The 22,995-nt window shown below is 47.6% G+C and overlaps 1 protein-coding gene across 4 annotated transcripts in view; it reads right to left on the reverse strand.

Moving 5' to 3' along the window:
* Positions 1-355: 355 nt before the first annotated feature.
* The window catches only part of KDM1A (lysine demethylase 1A), a 48,960-nt gene continuing 26,320 nt past the window's right edge, over positions 356-22,995 (reverse strand). For 3 of the 4 annotated variants that reach the window (XM_045298746.1, XM_030888026.2, XM_045298743.1), the window contains 16 exons: positions 22,693-22,785; positions 21,897-22,003; positions 20,585-20,666; positions 19,868-19,962; positions 14,343-14,354; positions 11,969-12,111; positions 11,511-11,601; positions 10,180-10,314; positions 9,478-9,551; positions 8,523-8,634; positions 5,241-5,373; positions 3,781-3,968; positions 3,120-3,234; positions 2,114-2,241; positions 1,451-1,597; positions 356-791 (listed from right to left, as the gene is read on the reverse strand). In XM_045298746.1, the coding sequence (XP_045154681.1) occupies positions 606-791; positions 1,451-1,597; positions 2,114-2,241; positions 3,120-3,234; positions 3,781-3,968; positions 5,241-5,373; positions 8,523-8,634; positions 9,478-9,551; positions 10,180-10,314; positions 11,511-11,601; positions 11,969-12,111; positions 14,343-14,354; positions 19,868-19,962; positions 20,585-20,666; positions 21,897-22,003; positions 22,693-22,785 (1,841 nt within the window). In that variant the 3' untranslated portion in view covers positions 356-605. The remainder of the gene's footprint in view (positions 792-1,450; positions 1,598-2,113; positions 2,242-3,119; positions 3,235-3,780; positions 3,969-5,240; positions 5,374-8,522; positions 8,635-9,477; positions 9,552-10,179; positions 10,315-11,510; positions 11,602-11,968; positions 12,112-14,342; positions 14,355-19,867; positions 19,963-20,584; positions 20,667-21,896; positions 22,004-22,692; positions 22,786-22,995) is intronic. The other variant, XM_045298745.1, reaches the window with a different exon arrangement.

Genomic DNA, 22,995 nt, shown 5'->3' on the forward strand with positions numbered 1-22,995 from the left:
GTTCTGTTTTAAGACGCTAAGCCTGTGGTACCTTTTACAGCAGTAACATCTATATATCAGCTAAATGACATCTTAAGTCCAATCCTTGTACCCCATTATCTTCAACAAAGTTAATACCTACGTGTGGATGGAATGTGGGGAATATGTCTACCAATACGTCTACCAGAGACCCAGAGTTTCCTTATATCCACAGGCTTGACCAACAAGCGGCTTCATACTCTTGGCACACGGCCACATATTCCCAGTGGAGACCAATGCATACATTGCTGTCACTACAGGGCTACACTGGCGTTTCTACTGGAGTAATACCTGTGTCTATAACTCCAACCCAAAGGAGAAACAAAAAAACATAGGATGCATTTTATATGAAGTTTTATTCCCAAAATATTAAAAAAAATACACTAAAAGACTAAGCTGTTATTCCACAGTGCTTGCCACCTCCATCCTTACGCAAAGCATGGAGTCCCAGACAAAGAGGTGCATTCTCTCTGCTCCAAGTCATTTAAAGGAGGCTCCTCTTCTGGCCGCTGGCGCAAGCCGGTGCTGACCACGAACCCTGGCCAGGTTCTCAGTGACTCTAGCATTGCTAGCAGAGCCCTGCAGCCTCACATGCTCGGGGATTGCTGTGCGGGGACGCTGGGCGTGGCCTGGCGAGGCAAGGTGTACATGGCTCCCAAAAACTGGTCCGCAATCCTTCCTGCTTCTCGCAGCCCACTCAGCAGAGCACCATGGACTGTGGCTGGATAGTTACGGATTGTATGTTCTCCGGCGAAGAAGAGTCGTGGAATTGGCTAGTTCAGAGGGGAGAGACAATCAGTGGGTTCTGCAGTTACACCTGTGTTTGAACAGACTAACCCCTACCCCCACTCGGCCCCCCCCCCCTCCACCCCACCTGTTACTAGCCAGTGAACTTCCCAAAACGGTTTCTTGCATCTCCCTATCTCCCTCCCCAGGAAGCAGCTTCCTAAGTTCTGACAAGCAGATATGGAGCGACCAAACCACCTCCCCCTCAGCTCCACTTGGCTGGAGCCAGTAGTTTCCCTTGGGGGAGACTCAGCACTAGAGCTCCCACATTCCCTTCCGGGACACCAGCTCTGCTCTTCCTAAGGGCCCTTGCCTCCCACTAGGATGCCCGGGGCAGTCCCCACCCTGGGCTGGGCTACCAGGAAGCCTTGCTGCTCTCTGGAGCAGGACCCCAGCCTCGTCTTGAGCACTTTTTTTTTCTCAGGACACGCCTGGGAAGCCTCTAGTGAGGGTACAAGGACCAATCTTGGTCTTGGGAGTCAACATGAATTCTCCGGCAAGTGGAATGACTCTTCCTCTCCCCCTCTTCTTTTGATCGTCGGAGAGTCCAGTGATAGACTAGATTCTAAAAACCACTGGCACCACTTTTCTCCTGAGAGATGAGCCTCTTCTCAGGAAGCCCAGGTGTGCTGTCCAAGTTTCTCACCTGTGGGGCGCCTGGAATTGAGGGGCCGGGAGTGATTGGCTGAGCCATTAAATCATAATCATTTCCAGATGATCCTGCAGCAACATAAGAATAGGAGCCTCGGGCCCAAGGATCAGCACGCCAGCGAGACACCACTGTCTCCTTGGGCTGTGGAAAAAGCATGAGCTAAATCATTCTTCGAGACCAAGGACAAACCTGGCTCTGAAGGGAGGCAAAGCGCCGGTGGTCAGAGGACAAGTGCACCAGGAGCACCAGCCTGGAGGTCAGCTGCAGTTCTCACATGCAGGCACAAAAGGGCCTCCGCAGGCAAGGCCACCTCCATGTTGCTGCCCTGCCGGTGACGCCAGAGCTCTTCACGGGACTTAGGATTATCATGAGGGGCTCAGTAAACACAGTACATGGATCAGGCTTCCTAGGCCAGTCATCAGAGCTTGGCTACTGAGTCACAGGGCAGAGGAGCAGGATACAGGGGAGACAGGCAGGTGGCAACGTAGGCTTCATATCCTCACATACTGGGGGCTTTTCTACACTCCCACCACCCCTTACTATTCGTATATACCCAGTTCTGGCAGAACCTATCATAACCAAGCACCTATGCTGTAAATGATACCAAGGTGGAGTTAGCCAAGCTCCAGGTCCAAGTCACCCACACACAACACTTACCTGGGGCACTGCGCTGCTGCCAAAAATCCCCTTGAGAATGGCCAGGCATCGGCCAACAATCACATCATCGCTGATGTTTTCCATGATGCCAGCAGCCTCTCCTGCCACCAAGGCCAGCAGTATTGGAGCTAGGGAAGCGGAAGCGACAATTCCAGGTTTTCCTACAGACTCCTCAGCTTCCCTAAGGTCCACACCACCCTTGGTTCGTTGAAATCGAACAGGCAGCCTCTGACCATGCAGCTCTATGCTACCCCTCAGGAGCAGCTGGCAGCCAGCAGGGAGTTGCCTCACAGGCCTGTCACTGCCCCCAACTGCAAAGGACCTAGATCCAAGAAGCACAATCCCAAGCTTTTCTTGAAATACCCGACGGCATCACCCCAGGTCCTTCCTCCATCACGAGTCTTCTCACACATTCCATGAATATTCAACAGGATCGATGTTGGGGAGATTAGGACCATAAGCTAGGGTATACACTCTATTCAACCAGCAGGTTTTGAATCACACAGCCAGGTAATTAGCAGCAGTACTGACAGCTGTGCAGAAAGGCATCAGCCACTCGGAGAACATAAGCACTGACATTACAGCTGAGACATGGCGGTAGCAGGCTCTAGGAGGTCTGTTTGGAAAAGATCAAGCCCTGAAGGCTGAGGAAGAGTCGACCAGGCTGGGGAAAGGAAGGTGGAGTGGTGGGTAACAGTCCAGGCCCCGGCCATTGTCCATGCGGAGGCCCTTAAGAACAGGCAGCACAATGCATTCTGGGATCAAGATGAGACAGAGGTGCCAGGAACAGGTAAGGCTAGATAGAGTCTGAGGGACCTGAGCTCCCCACACCCCACTCCACTAGACGGGCCGCCGGCCTCTCCAGGCAGTCCCCACTGGGTGGCACTCCTGACAGGCACTTGCAGCCCTCCTTGTTGGGTCAATGGAAAGAAGCAAGGTGTGTACATTGGAGACTGCTCAGGCTCTTCCTGAGCTGTGAGAAAGAATACAACAAAGGAACAGTTACCTTTATAGAGGTTCCAGAATAGGAAGAGCTCCCCCCGGCTGGCAGTTGTACTGCCAACATGCCCAAACAGGTTGACACTTGGGTCCCAGAAAACTCGGTCAAAGCACAGGACCACCTATCAGGAGGGAGGGCACGTGAGTTGGTGGGGGATTCCGACATTGTGGCGAAGCAGAGCTGTGCCTCAGGAAGGACTTTCTTCTGCCTGAAACCTCAAGGTCCCCTCTAATCTACTTTCCATCTAAGCCCAGAAACCCTGATGACAAACGGTCCCATGTGACACCACGTTTAGGAGTCCTTTTTGTAGGCCCGAGGAGCCCTGGGGGTGAAGTGGTTACTCGTTGGGCTGAGATCCGTATGGCTGGAAGTTTGAAACCACCAGCAGGACAAAGACTGGGCTTTCTACTCCCATTAATAATTAGTCTTGGAAGCCACAGGGGGTCGCTATGCATCAGCAGTGACTCCGTGGCAGCGAGTGAAGGAGAGGTGAGGTTTGGAAGCGTGGGTTTGCCAAGTGACCCACAAGGCTGAGGTGGAATTCAACCCAAAGGGGGTGAACTGGCAGGCCTCGGCCTCCATCTCACAGGCGGTGGTGACACAGAACCAGCCCCGGCCTGCCCCGCCCCCAAGTGGGGTTGTCCCACGGATACACTCAGCTGCTTACCTTGTTAAGGTTGCCAAATCCCATCCTCTGGACTGCAGATGTTTTCCACTCAGGAAGGGGGGGCACAAACTGAACAGCTGGAGGCTGCTGCTTCAGCACCCCCAGGGGAAGGGTGCAGAGCACGGCATCGCACTTATAAATGAAGGTCTGGCTCGTGGAGCGGGTGTTCACAGCGATGACTTCACAGCCTGGGGGTAAAGAGGGCAGACTGAGTGCTAGTGCATGGGGTCTCTGCAGGGGCACATTGCCACAGGGCCACCAGTCAGAGTCCACACGATCAGTGGGGACAGGACTGGACCTCTAAAGGTCACCTCTGTTACTGGTCCCTTCCTGGCACAGCGGTGAGCTTTTGGACAATGAAAGGAGCCACCACTTAGCAATGTGACATACAACCCAAGTGAAATGTGTTTCCTAGGACAGCTAGCCACCACCCCACTGTGCCAGGAACCCCGAGCTGCTTCTTGGAGAGGGCCAGGAACTTGGAGCAGGCAGCCGGAATCACTTAGCTCTCGAGCCTGCACCTGGATGCTGAGCTTGTCACAATGTGGATGGGCTGGAAGTGAGCAGGGAAAGAGAACTCAAATATATTTCACTTTTTTGTGTGCCTGATTCTTTTCTTCCCCGAATATAGATTATTTATCTAACTTTAAAATATATGAACAGCTCCAGAGAAGCATGGGAGTTCAGTACACACCCACCCCTCTAAGGAAAGACAGCCAGAGTGGGCCTGCCCAGCACACAGCACGCTTCCCGCACCGCAGTCTCAGTGGCATTGCAGAGAAAAGAAACTGGGAGGCCGTTTCAGGGATGCGCCCCGTTAGCACCAGGGGCACTCAGTGCCCCACGGTCTGGCTTGGCAGCCACACAAGGGCCTTCCATGAAGGTCGGTCATCGGTCCAGAAGCTAGACCACCAGTTCCGAGGGCGGAGGAGTGGACAAAAGAGTTTCGGCCTCTTGACTAGCAAACCCTGCAGTCAGCAACAAGCTCTGAGCGACAGCTTCACTGGCCCAGGGCAGGGCCCCCACGTAAGTGAGGGAGCAGCCACAGCCGCCAGGGCAGGAAAGCCAGATGGACTCAAAAGTCCGAGACACGGGAGATGTATGGAATGGGAGGGAACTTGAATCCAAGGACCCCAAACCCCACCAGTCTATTCAGGAATACATTTTGCCAAATTAGATACAAACGCCCTTGTTGTTGCTACAATTCGCCGTTAATAACAGCAAATTAATTCAGGCCCAAATGGCAAATCTCAAGCTTGTGTCAGTTTCTTGATTTCTAAAAAGGGGTTTAAAACCACCAAAGGCACTACAGGCCCAATTGTTCTAGTAATGCAAACACTTTACTCAGGAGCATGGTTTGTAAAATATCCTATCAGGAAATGGGGCCAGTGTTCTTGCTGTAGGTCCAGCACAAAACAAGAACAGGGAGTGGCCCAGCTCAGGGAAAGGGAGCCGTGTACCTGAAGCAGTGTAGCGAACCTGCCGAACTGCTGTGTTCAACTTAATGTCCAGGCCTTCCGCTAACGCCACAGGCACACAGGAGTAGCCATTCCGCACTGTCAGGTGGCTGCCAGTGAACTCGAAGTCGTCGTCCTAGAGAGAAGGGCAAAAGGCATGTGTCCAGTCGTGCATGTCAACAACTTCTAGGAATAGTCAATCCATTACAGTGCAGGTTAAAGACCCACCACTCAGCACTGCATTCGGCTGCCCAAGGAAACTGAAGAGGAAAAGAAGAAAATGCCTAAATGTTCTGTCCGGAAGGCTGTCCAGGCAGTGGGAACCAGGGCAGCTATTTGACTTAGGCTGTGTGTCCTGACATCCCGATTGTGGCGGTAAGCCAGGCTCACTGGTCTGATTAAGACGGTAACTGCCAAGGAGCATAATCAGTTTTCATTCCTCCCAAGCGCTGACGGGCTTTAAAGGCCAGGGAGACACACCACCACAGTGGGTTCACCCAGTGCATTGGCTCCCAAGTCAATTGGCCTACAGCCCCCTTTCCAGACAAAAACTATTCAGCATCCCCTGGCAATGAAAAACTTGTTTAACTCTAGCCCATCATCCAGGATAAAGTATCGGTGTCTGCTTTTGCAGCCCCCGCTTCTCCCGCAGGATCGTTCCGCGCACTCTGCAGGGTGGCATCGCCCACTCTGGGAACACTGAACTAGGGGAGAAGCTGGGAACAGCGCTGCAGCCAGCCCTGACCTGGAACCCCTGAGGAAGTCAAAATTGGACCTACAAAAGACAGACAAATCTTTGACTTCACTGCTTTTTTTTTTCTACCTAGGAAATGTAAAAGCAAACATATCTAATTTTATGAAATTCCTGGGGAAAAATGTGTCACAAATAAATTAAATACCAGACTGGCAAGAAAACTCAGATCAGATCTGTTCCAATCACCCACATTCAGAAGTTCACACTGCGAAAAAGGGATGCACACAGAAACTTCACAGGCTAAATCAGAGAGGATCCAATTTAAGATTTAATAAGAAAGCACAAAGGAGCTCTGAAGTCTGCAAGATGTTTATCCTAATAAATTTGATGTGTACTATAATTCAAACATTAAAGAGCATCGTAGGGATATCATCGCAAGATTAAGTAGTCAAAATTACTAGAAAATGTACCATAACATTAAAATATGCAAGCAAAAAAATTATTTACTTCTATCGTCATGGCTTAATCAAAGACTCAGAGTTAGAGACAGGTCCATTCAATACTCAAGAAGTCCCAGGGTGCGTCACACGATGAGCGCTGAGTAAATTACACTCAAAACACTTAGAACAAATTTAACAAAGGGTGTAGAAGATTTGCACACTGAAACTATAAAACCTTCACACCACGATGATGAAGGGAAACGTAAGGGAATGAACAGATATACTGCGTTCAAGGAATGAAAGGCTCAATGTGTGAAGATAGCAATTCATCCTCCTGGATCTCTAAATTCAATGTGTTTCCGGTCAAAATCTCAGGAGGCATTTTTAATGGAAATTAACATGCTCTTTGGAAATAAAATATAGAAGAACCAGAACAATTTTCAGAAAAGAGCAAAGTTTGGGAACTTACACTGCCTAGTTTCAGACTTATTATTATAAGTAACTAATGAAGACAGTGTGATATTTGGCATCTGTCCGGACACAGAGGTGACCGGACAATGAGGAAGCCACGTGTACATGGTAAATGATTTTATGACAGATGCCAAGCCAGATTTTAAAAAAATGTTGGTGCAAGGAAAATTTGATATGGAAAAAAAAGAGACTTGCCCTTACCACTCATGAAATGAAAATAGTGGCTCAAAATAGGCCACAAATCTAAATATAAAACCCAAGTCCATCAAATGCTGAAAGAAAACACAGGAGAAAATCTTTGCAAACGGGTTATAAAGATTTTTTCAGGGCACAAAAACAGAAACCATAACAGAAAAATTAGTTGAGTTCCTAAAAATTAAGAGCATTTGCTTTTTTAAGAGTCTGTTTAGAATCATGTTTCCCAAAAGGTAGGTGTGTGTGTGGGGGGAACATACTGCAAAAAATCTTAACACTTTTATCCTGCCTGGATGATGAGCTATGGTACAAACATCTTTAATCTCCAGGGAAGCGCTGAGTAATTTCTTTCCTGAAAAGGGGGAAGTAGACCAAGTCAGTTTGGGAACCTGTGCTTTAGAAGATGAAATACACATCGGGCTGCTAACCACAAGATCAGCAGTTCGAAATCACCAGCAGCAGCTCCTTGGGCAGAAGCTGAGGCTGTCAGCTCCCGGGAAGCTTTATGGGGCCGTTCGTACAGGCTCTCTAGGACTCAGTCTACCTGATGGCAGTGAGTCTGATTTGGTTTTGGTTTAGAAGATGAAAAGGCAAACCACAGGCCACATTAAAACAAATCCAGCAAAGAAAGGACTTATATCCCAAATACAATGAGTTGAAAGAAACCAGACAACCAGACTTAAAAATGGGAAAACTATTTTAACAGACAGCTCACCAGAGGAGATATCTGAATGACCCAATCAGTCATTAGAGAAATGCAAACTGAAATCCATTTAAAATAATAAAATTCTAAAAATTCCCAATGTCAAATGCTGGTGAGGCAACGCCATACATAGGTGGGTAGGAATGCAATTTGGAAAATGCCTTAAGAGGTTTCTTATAAAGTTAGCCATCTACTTTCCATATGCCCCAGCAGTTTCGCTCCTAGATAATTACCAAATGGGCAGACACAAGTGTTCACAGCCGAAGCTAAAAAATTTGAAACAATTCAATATTTGTGGATAAATACTATGTATACAGTGAAACACTACTAAAGAATAAAAAGCTACCAACTATTGGTACACATGGCAACACATACATTTCCAAACAATTCATGTTCACCTTAAAAACATCATGGTAAGTGAGAAAAGTCACACATATAGGGTTAGGCATGGGATGCTTTTATAATGTATGATTCAATTAGCATGGCATTTTAGAGAAACCAAAAACCGTAGTGAGAGACAGCAAATCAGAGTTTTCACTAAGCCCGGAGGGCGGCCCAGGAACAGAGCGAGCTTCTCGGTGGTGGGGAGGCTCTATCCTTGTCTGCAGTGCAGGCTTGCCACTCCGTGTGGCAAAACCGCTACTGCTCATTTAAAGCAGGCAAATGGTACTGTTTGGTCACTATTATCACTTAATAAAGCTGTTTAGATAAGACACATACATGTAAGCAAGCAGTTTTTCTTCAGTCTGCTCAAAAACAGTGAAAAGTTAGAGGAATTTTACCTGATCCCAGTGTTTCAGGGAGAGGGTGGAGAGAGGTGTGGCGTTCGCAAATTCAAGATTTGCAAAATGCCAATCAAGTATCTGTCTGTCTCTTGAGGATAGATATACGTCACTGCAGAGGAAAAGCAGAGGAGAGCAAGGTTACCCAGGACGCCGGGTGGCTCCCTCAGCAACCAGGCCCCACCTGCCTGCAACCTGGCTCCCGCTCTCTGTGGTGCTGACAGTACTGTCCAGCCCAAGAGCTACAGCAAAGTACAACTTGGTCTCATTGTCTGGGAAAACAAACAAACAAACCAACCCCAACATTTCCCTCCAGGTAAAACCTTCAATCACCTGGCATTACAAGAGCTTCTGCACTGTAGGGGGGTTTGTTTCCTACTGTGAAGAAAACAGTCTAAAGCTAGGGCGGGAAGCATCCCCCTGACTCCACAGCTAAGGAGGTGCTCGTGGAAGATCCTGCTACCCAATAGTAGCCCAGAGGCGCACCTCAAAGATCCAGGAAGCATTAAAACCCTCCTGCTCCCCCAAATTATGAAAAGCTCAAAGGGCACAGCCCTATCCCACGCCGAGAAGTGACGGTTCACCCACTCCAACGTCACTGACGTCCCAGCTCTGTGGGGAAAGGACGTCTCTTCAAGAGCCCTGACAGGCGTTCTGCATGCAGCCACACACTCGGACACACAGGGGGACAGGGGTGCGCGTGTTCACAGGTGTTTCCACTCCAACAATTTAAAGCTCATTCACCAAACATCCAAGGGGCTGCAGAAGGCTTGTGGAGACACTGCAGTATCATTCCATTCCATCTTTCCAACCTGCTGAAGCCCCCTTGCACACACACATTCATCCATTCAATACAAATAAAGCACACTGGACTTTCTAGTAGCTGTCCTCCCCAGAGTGACTAGACAGAAACTAAGTAAGAGAAACTTCTCAATGCTGCTGCTCCTTTCCTTACCTTGGGGGGTTGGCTTCTAATTCTTGCAGTTTTTCTTCTAGCTTTCCTTGTGTTTCAGCCAATTCATCATATTCCTGATAAAATGAAGTAAAGGGGTTATCTTGATGGCCAACTAGCCCCCAACTTGTCTGATGGTCTGTGTGGACCAGTGGCGGCGGTGGGGTATAACTTAAAGGTGGGTCAGAGTTCTTGGACATAAGGTACAACTATAAGCCTAGAATGAGGTGGTATAGTGGGGGTTCAAAGGTGGAAGACAAATGAGAAGAAACACATGAGTGTGCTGAGAAATAGAGATTTTTTAAAAATAGCATCTACCAATTCCTGGGCATTTCCCATAGAATAGGGACAAGAACATTGGCCACATAATTTAAGTTTCACAATTACCCAGCTAGTTAGGTATTATCAACACTAAAGTACAGATGAGGTGATTAAGGAATTCAAGGTAACATTAACTAGTGGATACTCGATAACTGGTCCATGCTTCCCACGATCAGGGATACACGGAGTGGCAGAGGCCGGGGCGGGCAGTAAGTCAGCTGCAGGGCAGAGAAAGCACAGACAGGCTGGGGGTGAGCCCTGTCTCCCTGCTGCCCTCCCACACCGCCCCGGGCGGGCTGGAGCAGCTCTCCTCTCGGGAGTGCCCGGCCTGCACTGTGTCTCAGCACGACCAGTCAGAGGGGCCGGCCCGCTTATGCAGCGCACCTTGCAGAGAGCAGTCAAGTCCCTGTGCTTGCTTTTCACTAAGAACTCGGCGGTGATATCTCTGGGGGGCTTCACTTCGGATGCTTCTTTGTACTGCTGATGGAGTTCTTTAATTTTCTCTTTCAAATTGACCATCTAGAGGGGAAACGAACGAACGAACAAAAATACCAATGTGCATTCTAGGTGGTGATGTAATCGGTCCCCAGTGACACCGCACTTGGCTCTGGCTTCTCCCCACAAATGCGAACAGCCACAGCCAGACCATGGTGCCCAGCCTCGATGCGTCTGGCTCCCTGCGTCATCAGCAGGGCCTTCAGGTACCCCGCTGTGGCTGGCAGTAAGGGGGCTCTCTTCCCGAACAGATGGGAGAGCAAGGAGTAGTACGCTGATTGGGGACAATTCCATGTCTAGGAAAAACAAACTGCCACCTATTTAAGTTAAACTTACTTTGGGAACCAGATGATGATGATGGCTGTCTTTTAAAATGGCTAACAGGTCAAGTCGTCATAGAAACAAGTGTCAGGTACCCTTCCTGATGTTCTTTTTCTCTCCCTTTCTGACAGGTGGTATACACCAGACACAGGTGATGGCTAGCGCTTTAGACGGTGGGACCCTCAGGCCTCCTGTCATTGGGCAGTGTCCTGGCCACTCCTCCTCAGGCACACTTTGAAGCATGGCAGTAGGCCAGAGGTTTCAGTTGGCAGCAGGTGGAGACCAGCCCAGTGATGTACTGAGGCAAAGAGCCTACGTCATATTAAGCTTTTCAGGCAAAAAAAAATTACTGTGTCCCCAAGGCAATTACAAACTTTTGTACTACAGGCTAAACTCCAGGATAAAGTGCAGGCATCTGTTTCTGCAGCCTCTCTAGAACACTCCAGAGGGGTCGGTATGCGCTGTCCGCTTTGGGAAACATGGGCTGAGTAACCAGATGCACCCAGACTTTGCATAAAGAAGACCCCACTGGGGTTGTTCCACTTCAAGCCTCACTATTATGATCAGTGGAACTTGACCCAAGTTAGCAGACTTCCCTCTAATCAAAGACTTCGGCAGAGAGCACTGGCCAGTTTTGAAGCTGGCCAGTCAAGGGAACCTGACCCAAGGAAAGCTCCATTTCCCAGCAAAGATCGACCAATAGCGTCACATTTTTTACCCGTGGGGGTACATGGTGCCTTCTGCTGCTCGGTACTTTCTTAAGAACCATGAGTCCTAAACTGCAGGCTGTCTCCTCCACAGAGAGACAATAAATCAGGATTGCTTTTAAAATGTATAAATCAAAGGTTATTTCTTTGTTCTCAGTAAGGCTTCACCTATAAAGAAAATTGAAATTTCACCTTATTAAGGAGTTCTTTCAATTCCTCCTGGGTCTTCACAATCTTCTTCCAGTGTTCGATCTGCTCATCTTTGACATGTTTCTCCTGCAACCTAGGAGAGACACACACACGCCCTGGCCACACAGCCTGCCTGGGGCACAAGCCTGGTGCCTGCAGACACTCCTCGACACCAGGTCTGGTGAAACTGTCAACACTTAGGAACAAGAAAGTTGGCTGGGGACAATATTTTTTAGGCTATGTGTCATACAGTCCTATCTCACAAACACAACAAACTGTTGAATGGAAAAGACTTAGGTCAGTAATGACCTGAAGGGTTTGGTGTTTGGGTTTTTTTCATTTGAGTTCAACTCTATCCCAGGAAAGTGAGCGAGCACTAGCTCGGACAAGACTTGCTAAGAAACATAAGAGCAAATCTCTGCACAGCATTCCCTTTACAATAAGCAGCAGGGGGTACTTACTGAATGACAACTTCCAATGCTTGGCCAAGGGACACAGGCTTATTATTGAGGACATTGAAGTCTAGTTGATGACTAAGGTAAGACGTAGCTTCTAGCAATCGGTTAAACTCTTGCTCTACCATTTCATCCTTCTCCTTAGGAACCTGAAAATCCAAGTAGAGCAGTCGATCCTTTTGTAAGACTGAACACAGCCACCCAAGGAAACACAAATGTGCTCTTATTTAAAAGGTCTCAAAGGGGAAGCTTGGGGACAATGATATAACTCTTCTCTATGAAGTGGTCAGTCCCATCTGAATGAAGTATGAAATGCTGAGTTTCCCCCCTTCTCCGTCTTTCCCTCCAAGCTGGGAGCCCACCTGTGTCACCACCCACAGGACGGCACTGGGGCGGACGGACTGGGGGCACATGGAGCACAGGGCACGCGAGCCACATGCACTGACTGAGCTGGGCCGGCATGCAGACACCACCACGCAGGACAAGTCCCAGAGACAAAAGCTTCCAGAACTTCACGGGCAAGATCGGAAAGTAAGAAGTTGAGGTAGCTGCCTGCCCTCAAAGATGACTTGACTCCGGGGCGGGGGTGGGGGTGGGGGTGGGTGAGAATCACACCTAGGAGTAAGCGCACCCTCCAATCTCTTCTGCGAGGAGCGAGGAGCGCAGGGTGGACAAAGCTCTTAGAGACAGGAGTCACTGAGGTGCCAGGGGCTTCTCGGTGGTGGATGGAAGGGCAGACTGCCGAGCCAATCAAGCCTCAAGGCCCCACCCCACGCCATGCTGGCTTCCCTTGGCTTCCTCCTGTCTGGAGAACCTCGGGGTCTGAGATTGAGTGTGGATTTCAATGGCAAGAGTTGGGAGAAACAGACCCCATAATAAACGGGGCACCAACTGGAAAATGGGACTCAAAATTGGACCCCTTACAGCCAACTAATGTTGGAAAGAGGAAAAACAGGATGTGAAAGCAAGTCCTAGCCCTCATGAAGACCAAGAGAGTGATCCTTTGCCATCCGAGGGCACCAGGTGTGGAGTGTGGACAAGACCCTTCCCAAAGCCATAGACTGATTCTGAGAATGGCTCTCTCGGCTCCTCCCGGGAAACTCACACAGGCACCTGGGGCAGAAGGCATCGGCCTGCACCCAGGGGGGGAGGGTTTAGATCCATCGCAACTCTCCTCTGTAGGTGCACGTATGACAGACCCCAAAACCACACGGACAGTTCCAGGCTCCAGAAGAGCACCAGGAAGGGCGCAGAGAAGCCTTATAAATCAGAGCTCCCTTTAGCCTAGGGCGAACACACGTCTCTATGAGGATTTTCTGGCTCTCACTGAGAAATGGGCTTTGGGTGGTGGTACGATTTACAGATCGGGGGAGGGGTGTGTGTGTCATTTACACTTGGGGGAGGGGCAGGACTGGTGGAACAAACATCTGCCTCGCTCATCATCAGACTCCCACGCCAGAGAGAGTTCTCCAGACTGCTGCAAAGACTCTTATCAGCATCTCGGGCACTTTGCTTTTTCTCCTCGGGAACTTCCTCGCCTACCTAAGGGTCAGACAGCGCGGCTCGATGCACTGTGACAGTCTGCTCAGTGGCCTTGCTATTTCTAAGGGCATGCTTGTGGTGGTGCTGCACCGCGCACCCCGAGACGCTCTAAAGTGAGTGCTCATTTCACAAGAGAACAAGGTGATTTCCAGAGTGACTGGATCTACCTGTGGGTTGTAAGAGCTCAGATTACAAAGCTTCCAAAGACCCAGCGGTCACTAACTGATCACAGGTGCAAAGAGCTTTTCCTGGAGGGTGGAGAGTGGACCTAGGACGCCTAGCAGGAGGGTGCTCGAACAGCAAGAGGGACTAGACCATAATGCCTCCAGCCAGGGCAGAACTGGCCAAGACACAGGTGCAAAGGTGCCGATTAAAGCGCTTCCAGGGCCAACTGTCATCTCCGCAGCTAGGGCGACAGTGAGAGGGACGTTCACACTGCAGAAGTATGAGGCGCTCAGGCTCGGTAAGTGGGGTCCGGGTGTGTGGTAGAGACATATTTAAAGGGACACTGTCAAGGTTAGAGGGACCAAATTTGACGTGGTGTTTCTTCCCCCTGTTTGCGGAGTGGTCTGCATGGTTCTTTACACATTCCCCTCAGCCCACCCACAGTCCCCACCAAAAAAACAAAACAAAACAGAAAACTGACACTTTACATGCTCCTTCAATGACGAAAACTCAGATGGCACCAGCCCAACACACAGGTTCGACTCTACAACAACAGACCGGTGTGGATGTCGGATGGTGAGGGTTTTTGGGAGGGAGAGAGATCCCTGTTTCAAGCTTTGATGGGTTATTATCAACAGTGAGGAAAATGATTTGAGAAATTATGAAAAAATACCTTGACAGTGTCCTTTTAACCAGTGCAGCAGAGAGAAAAATAAACTGTAAATAACAGCCCAACAGGCAGATCAAGTAGAGTCTGTGCGACAGCAGTTGCATCCAGGCTTTAAACACACACAGCGGGGCAGGGAGGGATGACTGCACAGAGACCGACATGGGGGAGCAAGGCACGGGGCTGGCCAAAGAAAAGCGGTGTAGAGAGAGGCGGGGAGGGGAGTGTCAGAAGCAGTAAGGAACAAAGCAAAACTCAAAAAAGGAGGAAAGGAAAACACAGAACAATAACAACAAAAATCAAACAAACAAAAACCAAACCAAAAGTTGACTGCCACGGGGCCCTGCCTTCCGGCTGGCAGGCCTGCATCTCCAGTACACCGCGCTCACTCGAGGCTCACCACAGGGGACACCGAGACCTGAGGCTCAGGCCCCACCCCATGCTGCCCAGGCCCAGCTCTGAAACCCAGATTTTCACCACCACCACCTTGAAACCCCCACTTTGAAATTAAACCAAGATTTAAAGAATAGTAAATAAAATACTTGTTCCCTTAGGAAACCAGTACCAACCAGGAGAATATAAAAACATGCTTTTGCTGTGTTTAAATTTTAGGTCCCTTTCTAAAATTAGGTTAGAAACACAGCAGCTGACACTCCCGGGCCATGAAGGAATCTAGCAAATGACCCAGAGCGCCACCAGCACCTGCACTCCGGGTCTTTCCCCCGCCCTGCCGAGAGCCCTGGGCCTCCATCAGCTCTGCGAGTGATTAGGCAGCGGAAAGGAGTTCAGCAAAGGGCAACCTCTCAGCACCTGGTGCACAGTACTTTCAGTGGGCCGGTCTAGGTCCGTAAGTTTCCATCCGGAGAAGGGAACTCAGCAAGTGATTACAAAGATTACCGTGCATACTTGAGTATAAGAAGACCTGAGTATCAACTGAGACAACTAATTTTACCAAAAAGAGCATTAAAAAGGTGCTGGAAAACTCGGCTAGTCCACGAGTACGTAAGTACCATCTCAAGGAGATGATGGTTTCTACACGACAACCTAGCAAGAACTCCTAATAGCAAGCGAAAAGGCACTTTTCTGGGAAAGGACTAATACAGCCTTCTATCAGAGGGCCAAGCAAAGAGATAGCACTTCACACAGACGGAAGGTATGACTTGTCAGCTGTTTGTTCCCGAGAGGCTCCAGGTAAATGGTTCCAAGACTGAGCCTTGGCCAAGTCCCTTGGTGCAGTCTGACGGGGGTGGCTCTTTGGATGAGAAGGGGCAGGGCAGGGGCAGCCTGTGCATCTAGCCCATGAAGAATAAAGGCAGTCACTCTCTAGACAAGGTCTCCGATGCTGCAGAAGTCCTCGGAAGCGCCACTTACGTCTAACTCTGGTGGCACCTACCATCACAAGTTCTCGGGCATCTCAAAAATGCTGTGCCTCGGCCCCCTGCCAGGCTTCTGGTGCTCTTGCAGCAGGGAGAAGTGGGGTTAAGTGTAGTAATGCCCCCAGAGCAGAACGTCTATAAGATGTAACTAGGGAAATTCGCAGAAAGACCTCACATTGAAAACAGCTGCAAAGGCCAACTCTGGGCAACAGGGGTCAGAGTCCACCTCTAGCTCCCTCCCTCACACCATTCGGCCCGTTTAGAATGATGGTAAACAGGTGGTCTATTTTTCAAGGTTTCAGAGAAGTGAGAAAAAAGAGGAGTTCCTCTGGTCAGATCTGATGTTCAAACGGCCTCTAATTCAGATTCCCAACTAGCTGTTATGCTTCAAAGGAGAATACAGACTAGAGACCTCTCCTTAAGCCAAACAAACTGAACTGCGATTCTCTAACTGCGGCTGAGGACAGGGGAGCCGGCCCACACACCACGTGTCTAAGTCGTTTACTCTGGCAGCTTTCAGCACATGGTACAGGCGCTTCGTAAAACATTCCATATATGACTCGTGAATGTTTGGAAGTGCAAAGTCAGCATGGGCACTGCATGTGCCACTGTACTGTACGTGTAAGGGTCTGGTGACAGTGGTCTGCATTGAACTGGTACCCCGAGGCTTTCTGCTCCTGCTCACAGGGGCAGGTCTACTCTGTCCTGAGGGTCGCTGTGAGTTGGAGTCAGTGGCAGTGAGGGAGTTTGGTCTGGGGATGTTATAAGTACATTTTAGGGACAGCCCTTGTCACAAGGAGGGATGGCAGAGAAAGACTACCTTAAAGATAGAGGAGATGTTTCCTTAAGAATCTAAAAACTGAAAGGATCAATAAGCCCTTCAACTCGAAATCTACCAGCCAAAGCACCACTGTGTGCGCCTTGGACACCTGTGATGCAGAAGTGCGTGGGGAGTTAGTGGGCTTGAAAAGGGACGAGCCGGTGCGTTTTCTTCCTTGAAACAGCGGAGCCACTGCAAGAAGAAAACCTCGACCTCTCACAAGTTGTAATCCCCCTCCCCCCACAGGCCCCAGGCAGCAGCAGACCACAGACCCTGCCATGCAGAACGCCACATACTGCAGGGTTCTGATTGCGATTCCTTTTCATTACCAGAGAGAAAAGGGGCCTACAGCCCCCGAGTTACTAGCTGGTGTACAGGAGATGCAGGAAACATTTAGCGCGATTCCCCCCTCTCCTCCATCCACATCCTCCCCAGCCTTCTCCACATCCACATCCACATCCAGTTAGAGCCCATGGCAGCAGGCTTCAGTGGCCACCTTCATCACTGGTCAGCCTGAGGGTCCCTGCTACATTAGCGGGACATGTCTAAGTTGACAGGACAGTAGTTAACATAATGGAATATATACTTAGAACAGTGGTTCGCAACCTGGGGGTCGTGACTCCTTTGGGGGTCAAATTACCCTTTCACAGGGGTCACCTAAGACTTTATTTCTGGTGTTCATAGGAACTGAGACACTGCTCCTCTATCCGTCTCCAGCGGGTCCGCTCACATGCAGATACGCCCACATATGGGGTCACCACAACATGAGGAACTGTATTAAAGAGTCGTGGCATTAGGAAGGTTGAGAACCACTGACCTAGAGGGGCAGCCCATGCTAGAACTGAACAGGGAAACCCTTGTTCTAGTCACCCAGAGCCACAAAATACACGTCCCCTGTCAAACACATACACTAAAGTTCAATGTATGGAAGAAGGAACCAAAAGTTAACAGAATTTTCCCACAAAGGTTCTGAAGTTCCCGCATACAAACCTATCAACTGAGAAAATCCCTATGTAGACCAGAAGTGTGACGTCAAATCTCACTTCAGAAGAACCCTGCACACAGTTTTGAAGCCAACACCAGGTTTAACTGAATGTAACGGCTGTTCACTGCAGTGCTACTGGGAGGGAAGGTCCCCCACCATCGTGGAAACGAGCGCACTGCTTCCCTCGCTGAGAAAATCTTGCTACCAAAGAAAAAGGCCTCTGAGGCAGCAGTGTGGCTAAGGCCATCATTCATGTCTATTTGGGCCCCAGTGGGCGATTCACACACTGGTGCCAGTTGGCAGGCCACGCCTGGGGGCAGAGTGGGTACACGAGAAGTCTGGGTGGTGCAGTGGCTAAGTGCTCAGCTGCTCACTGACAAGATTGGCCGTTTGACTCCTCCACAGGAGAGAAGGTGGCAGTCTGCTCCTGTAAAGATGACCGATACCTGGGAGAGCCTAGACGGGCAGTTCTTCTCTGTCCTAAATGATTTGCTATGAACCTGATCAACTCGATGGCAGTGAGTTACTGGTATACTGTGTGACTTCTCCCACATCTCCAACGCCCTAGTCTACCAATCCTCTAACAAGCAACACCCTCGACAGTATCAGCCCTTCCTGCATGCCAGCTTTCCCCATCCTACTCTCATCCTCCTTAGAAAGCTCTCGGCTTCAGATGACCTCGCCTCTGCCCCAGTCCCCTTCCTTCCCTTCCACAAGCATGTGCACTTCACAACGTGTGGTCCCCCTCCCTCCTACCCTTCCACAAGTGCATTCCCATATGATCTCTGAAAAATCTACCTTGATTTAGAATGATCTGCGTTACTGTTGTGTGTGATGGGCAATATATGATTTGCTTTAAAATGCTACCAACAACAAAAATAGAAATGGGATAATTGAAACGAGACTGGAGAAACTACTGTTTTTGTGTATACTTGAAAATCATAATTAAACGTTGAGATAGAAGAATTATTCATGTACATGCCCCACTGGTCTATGGAGTCTTGCATGGCTTGCACTGTCTTCCTCATGCCCACATCTTTTTTTTTTTTTGCTTTGTTATTCGTTGGACTGCTACTAACTGACCTTCAAAACTACCAGCGGCGCTGCAGGAAAAAGATGAGGTGCTCCACTCCTGTAAAGAGTTAGTCTCAGAAGGCCACAGGAAGGCCCGTCCTGCAGGGTCACTGTGCGTCAATGTCGACTGGTGGCAGTGACGGAGTATGCTTTGTTCTGTAAACTTTAACCTAATTCACTACATATTTATATATATTTAAGGGTGAAGGTGGGTTCTGGGGACATTCACAATGTCATGCAATGCATCCATCTCAGGTGATGCCCCAAGCAATGTCTCATGCCCACATCTTTACAGATCTTCACAGAATAACAGAAGTTTATTGAATTGTTGTATTAACCTCTACTTCACCCTTTTTACTCTTGCATTCTCTTTTCTTTATTCTGCCCAGAAGCCTTCCTCTCCAAGCCCTAGGACAAACAAAATTGGGATCCAGAATGCTGGCAATCGGAACCAAAGCATTCCCAGAATGCCTGCTGTTCTCTGTATTAACCCAGAGAGCTGGAAGGCAAACGGGAGAACCAGAAGGTGTCCCCTGAGACCTAACTCCCAGAATTCAAGAGTTGGGATCTTAATACTTTTTTTATAATAACAGCTAAATCACTGTGCATAAAGCAAGTCTTCCACTCCTTGTAATATGATGTGCTTCAATACTGCTTCAACAGAAATATGGACTGTCTCCCTCCTGGCAGGACAGTTGGTAAAATTGCTAAGTACAGCTTTTTAAATTCCATCACTCCTACTTAATGTAAAGTACACGCATCCGTTTGACCACATAGTCAAGACCTATCTTACATCATCGGCTACACGACTCTTACTCTCCCGCCTCCCTTTCACATTATTACTGTACTTAGGGTAGGAAACTCCTGTGCTTCTGGACAGAAAATGGTTGAATGTAACCCACCGAATCCAACAAAAACTTGAGCTTACCAACACAAAACCAAAGTCAGAAAGATACCAAGAGCCGACACGCTGGGAGGCATAATACAATAAAAAGATCAAGTTTCAATTCCATCGAGTTCTTAAAGTGGCCATAGCCAATTAACAACCTTGGAGCCTTCATTAAATGTCTAAAAACAAACACCGCAACGTGTGTGTGTGTGAATGCACGTGTAATTATCCCTTCTTCCGTGTAATGTAGAGTTCAGGAACAACCAGAATAATGCCATGCCAGTTCTATCATGATCAGTTCACTTCATGCTTATAAGGATTTTTCTCCAAAATTGCTTTCCACTGAACCCCAGAATATATGAAGAGTTCTGTTTGTCCTCGACTTACAGCTTGTCCGTTGGCTTCATAAAGTGGGCATTTTTGTTTGATCTTGGCCAGTTCCATATTTACTTGTTTGCTGACTACAGCCATGGGATTCCCTCCTGGGGAAAAATGGAAGCAATTACATTCAACATGCCTGGGAAAAGACCAAAACCTCACAGTGAAAATACTTTTACTCAAAACCAGAAGTACTTAAAAAGTTTATGTTATGTAAATCAGCTCAACTAAACTACGTTCCAAGTAAAAGATAGAAGATATGTGTAAATAAAGCAAAAAGCACCTAGAATCCCACAAGTTAACATACCCTTCTGGCCTCTATGTGTATAAAATTATACAGATACACTCACAAAAGAATCATAGTGAATATGCCATTTATCATCTTTACCCGACACAGCAATTAGCCATGGACATCATTTCACGGTAATACGTGGTCACAGCTTTCAGTGGTTTTATATTTCTCGTTGTGTCATAACTCAGTTTTCTAATCTGTGCTTTTTAATGATCTATTTTGAACCATCGCATAGTAAAGGTGCTTAAAACACAAGATTGTCAACTTGTCTGCTGTTGTAGGTAATTTCCTCGAATTGGAGCAACTAGGTTAAAAGGTATGAAAATTTGATTTTGCACAATTCAACAATTCCCCTCTCATCAGCCATAAGAGTACCATAGGTCAATATATTCTGACATTTTATCAGCTGTGAATTTACAACAGAAGCGTCTTACCTAGACCTGTTACTACCATGGCTCCCAGATCAGCTACATAATTTCCTTTGCGAAACGTAGCAACTCGTCCTCCCACACGATCCTGTTTTTCAGAATTAAAGGAGCACAACTGTCAATCCTACTTCCGCAGAGTAGCCTGGAGTGGTAAACATGCCAGGCAGCTGTCCTTTATAATCCAGACAGAAAGGTGTGGTAGAGTTCACAGGAAATGCAATCAATACTGGGGACGAATAAATGAGGTTTAAAACTTGAAGACTATTTGAAGAAGTAGGTAAAGAATGATACATGTTAGAAATACAGAAATGACGAGAAAAGAAACAGCTGAAATTCATATTTGATTTCTCTTCCCCCCCCTTCCCCCACCCTACTGCCAGTGAGTTGATTCCAATTCCTAGTCACCCCACAGGACAGTGTAGAACTGTCCGTGGGTTTACAAGGAAGTAACTCCTTATGGGAGTATAAAGCCTGCCTTTCTTCCTCCAAGCAGCGGATGGTTTCAAACCACTAACCTTGTGGTTAGCAGCCCAAGATATAATCTACTATGCCGCCAGGCTAGCATTCATTCAATCAGCCTTACTTTGGGCCCGGGAATACAATTTGCACTTTATAAAAAGCAACCTGAATTGCTCTGCAAATAACATCTTGTGAAGAATATAACTAGTTTGAAAAGTTTTAGACTAAACAATTTTAGTCTAAAAAATTTTAGTTTTAGTCTAAAAAGTTTTAGATTGTTGCAAGTGTTTATGTTCTTTATTTTTGATTTTTTAAAGGGTGGTGCTCCAGGAAGGCCTTGAAGACACTGAAAGAGAATTCAGTTTAAAATCATCCACCCCACCACCCCACCGCACCCCAAAATTGGAGCAGCAGCACTCTGTGCCACCTGCCTCAGCTTCCACCTTTCTCCCCAGAGCCAAGGAGAAAGGACAACGTCTCGGAGCTGTCCGTCATCAGACACTAAAAGACGGCAGCTGCCCAAGAAGCAAATGATCCCCCTCAGTGGTCACGCTGTTCACCAAAGAACATAAAGCCCTCAGCAAAGGGCGTGTCCGTGAAGGCCCAAACTGCAGTGTGAAGTGTGCAGCGACAACCAGTGACCGGACTGGATGCCTGAAGGGTAGATGGATGATCATTCACAAACTAAATAGTCACTGAGCTTGACCGTCAAAAATGCTTTCTATCCAGTAGAAAATAAAGCTGCTTAAGACTCTTGAGTATTGGACAATTTGGCTCAATTTGAAGTTGTATGACCACTCAATTTGCAACAGGTAATGATTTCTTGGATCTCCATTGGAAAACTCTATAAAATACTTACCCGGGCTTCTAGAAGTGTAACATCCATTCCAAAACTTTGTAGTTGGCGAGCTGCTGCCAAGCCGGAGACCCCAGAGCCTATAATAATGACTTTTCCTGTCTTTTTAGCTAAAACCAAAAAATTCAACAACAATTAGAATATTGTGTTGTAATTTTAAGAGATAGTATTTTAACTTTTAAAATCATAACCTTGAGGTCCCTACTGTCATGCTGGCTTATAGAAAATAAACAATTCAAAGAGGTTTTTCTAAATTTGGAAACTGAGTACACGCTGGCAAATATTTAAAACAAACTTTAATTCAATGTTAAAACTATAAATCAAATTCACTATCTGAAACTTGACTTTCTTACTGTACTTGTTGGTGGCACTTCTGCCTATGCTCACCTAGGAAGCTGACCACACTTCAAAAGTGTACCCGGACAGGGATTCGAGCAGCCAACCTGCTTACTCAGGGTGTCAGCTGTTTCCTTTAAGCTCTACTTAAACTAGCATCGCTTTTTGAAGAACTTTTAGCATCACAAGTAACTTATTATTCTCAACTAGACAGAAACAGTATTAAAAGAAATAAAGTAACCTTAGCAGATAAAGAACTGGTTGATAACAACAGCAAAAAAAGAAATCTAGTATCTTTATCAGCCAGACATTAAAGAAAATGCTCATTTTTGTAAAGAGATTTTATTCTAAATTGGGTGCTTAAGCAGATAAACTTGTTTGGCTCTAAATATAGATTTTAAAGTAATAATACATAAACAAAGGTGCACGCAGCATCGTGGACGTAAAACCAGGAAACCCTTACTCGGGAGGGGCTTTATCCTCTTATAGATGCCGAAGTTGATGAGCCCGTGGCGCTCCAAGTAACTGTGAACGCGGTGGACCAGCACAGTGTCACCTACAGGGCAAAAGAGTGTGAAAATGTTTCCATTTGCAGTAGTTTAAACGGAAATGTCTTCGGGTAACTGCTACCAATAGCCTACTATTAGCTGCATATGTTACCAGCAACAGTTGATAAATACGTGTCTTGTGTGGACAAACATCTATCTAGCATGTAATATGTATTTTATTATTGCACCCACATAAAAGCTGCATTTTCAATGTAAGA

Source organism: Echinops telfairi, unplaced genomic scaffold, assembly GCF_000313985.2.
Source record: "Echinops telfairi isolate 266 unplaced genomic scaffold, ASM31398v2 ScPeMD7_7457;HRSCAF=8495, whole genome shotgun sequence".
NCBI classification, from domain to species: domain Eukaryota; kingdom Metazoa; phylum Chordata; class Mammalia; order Afrosoricida; family Tenrecidae; genus Echinops; species Echinops telfairi.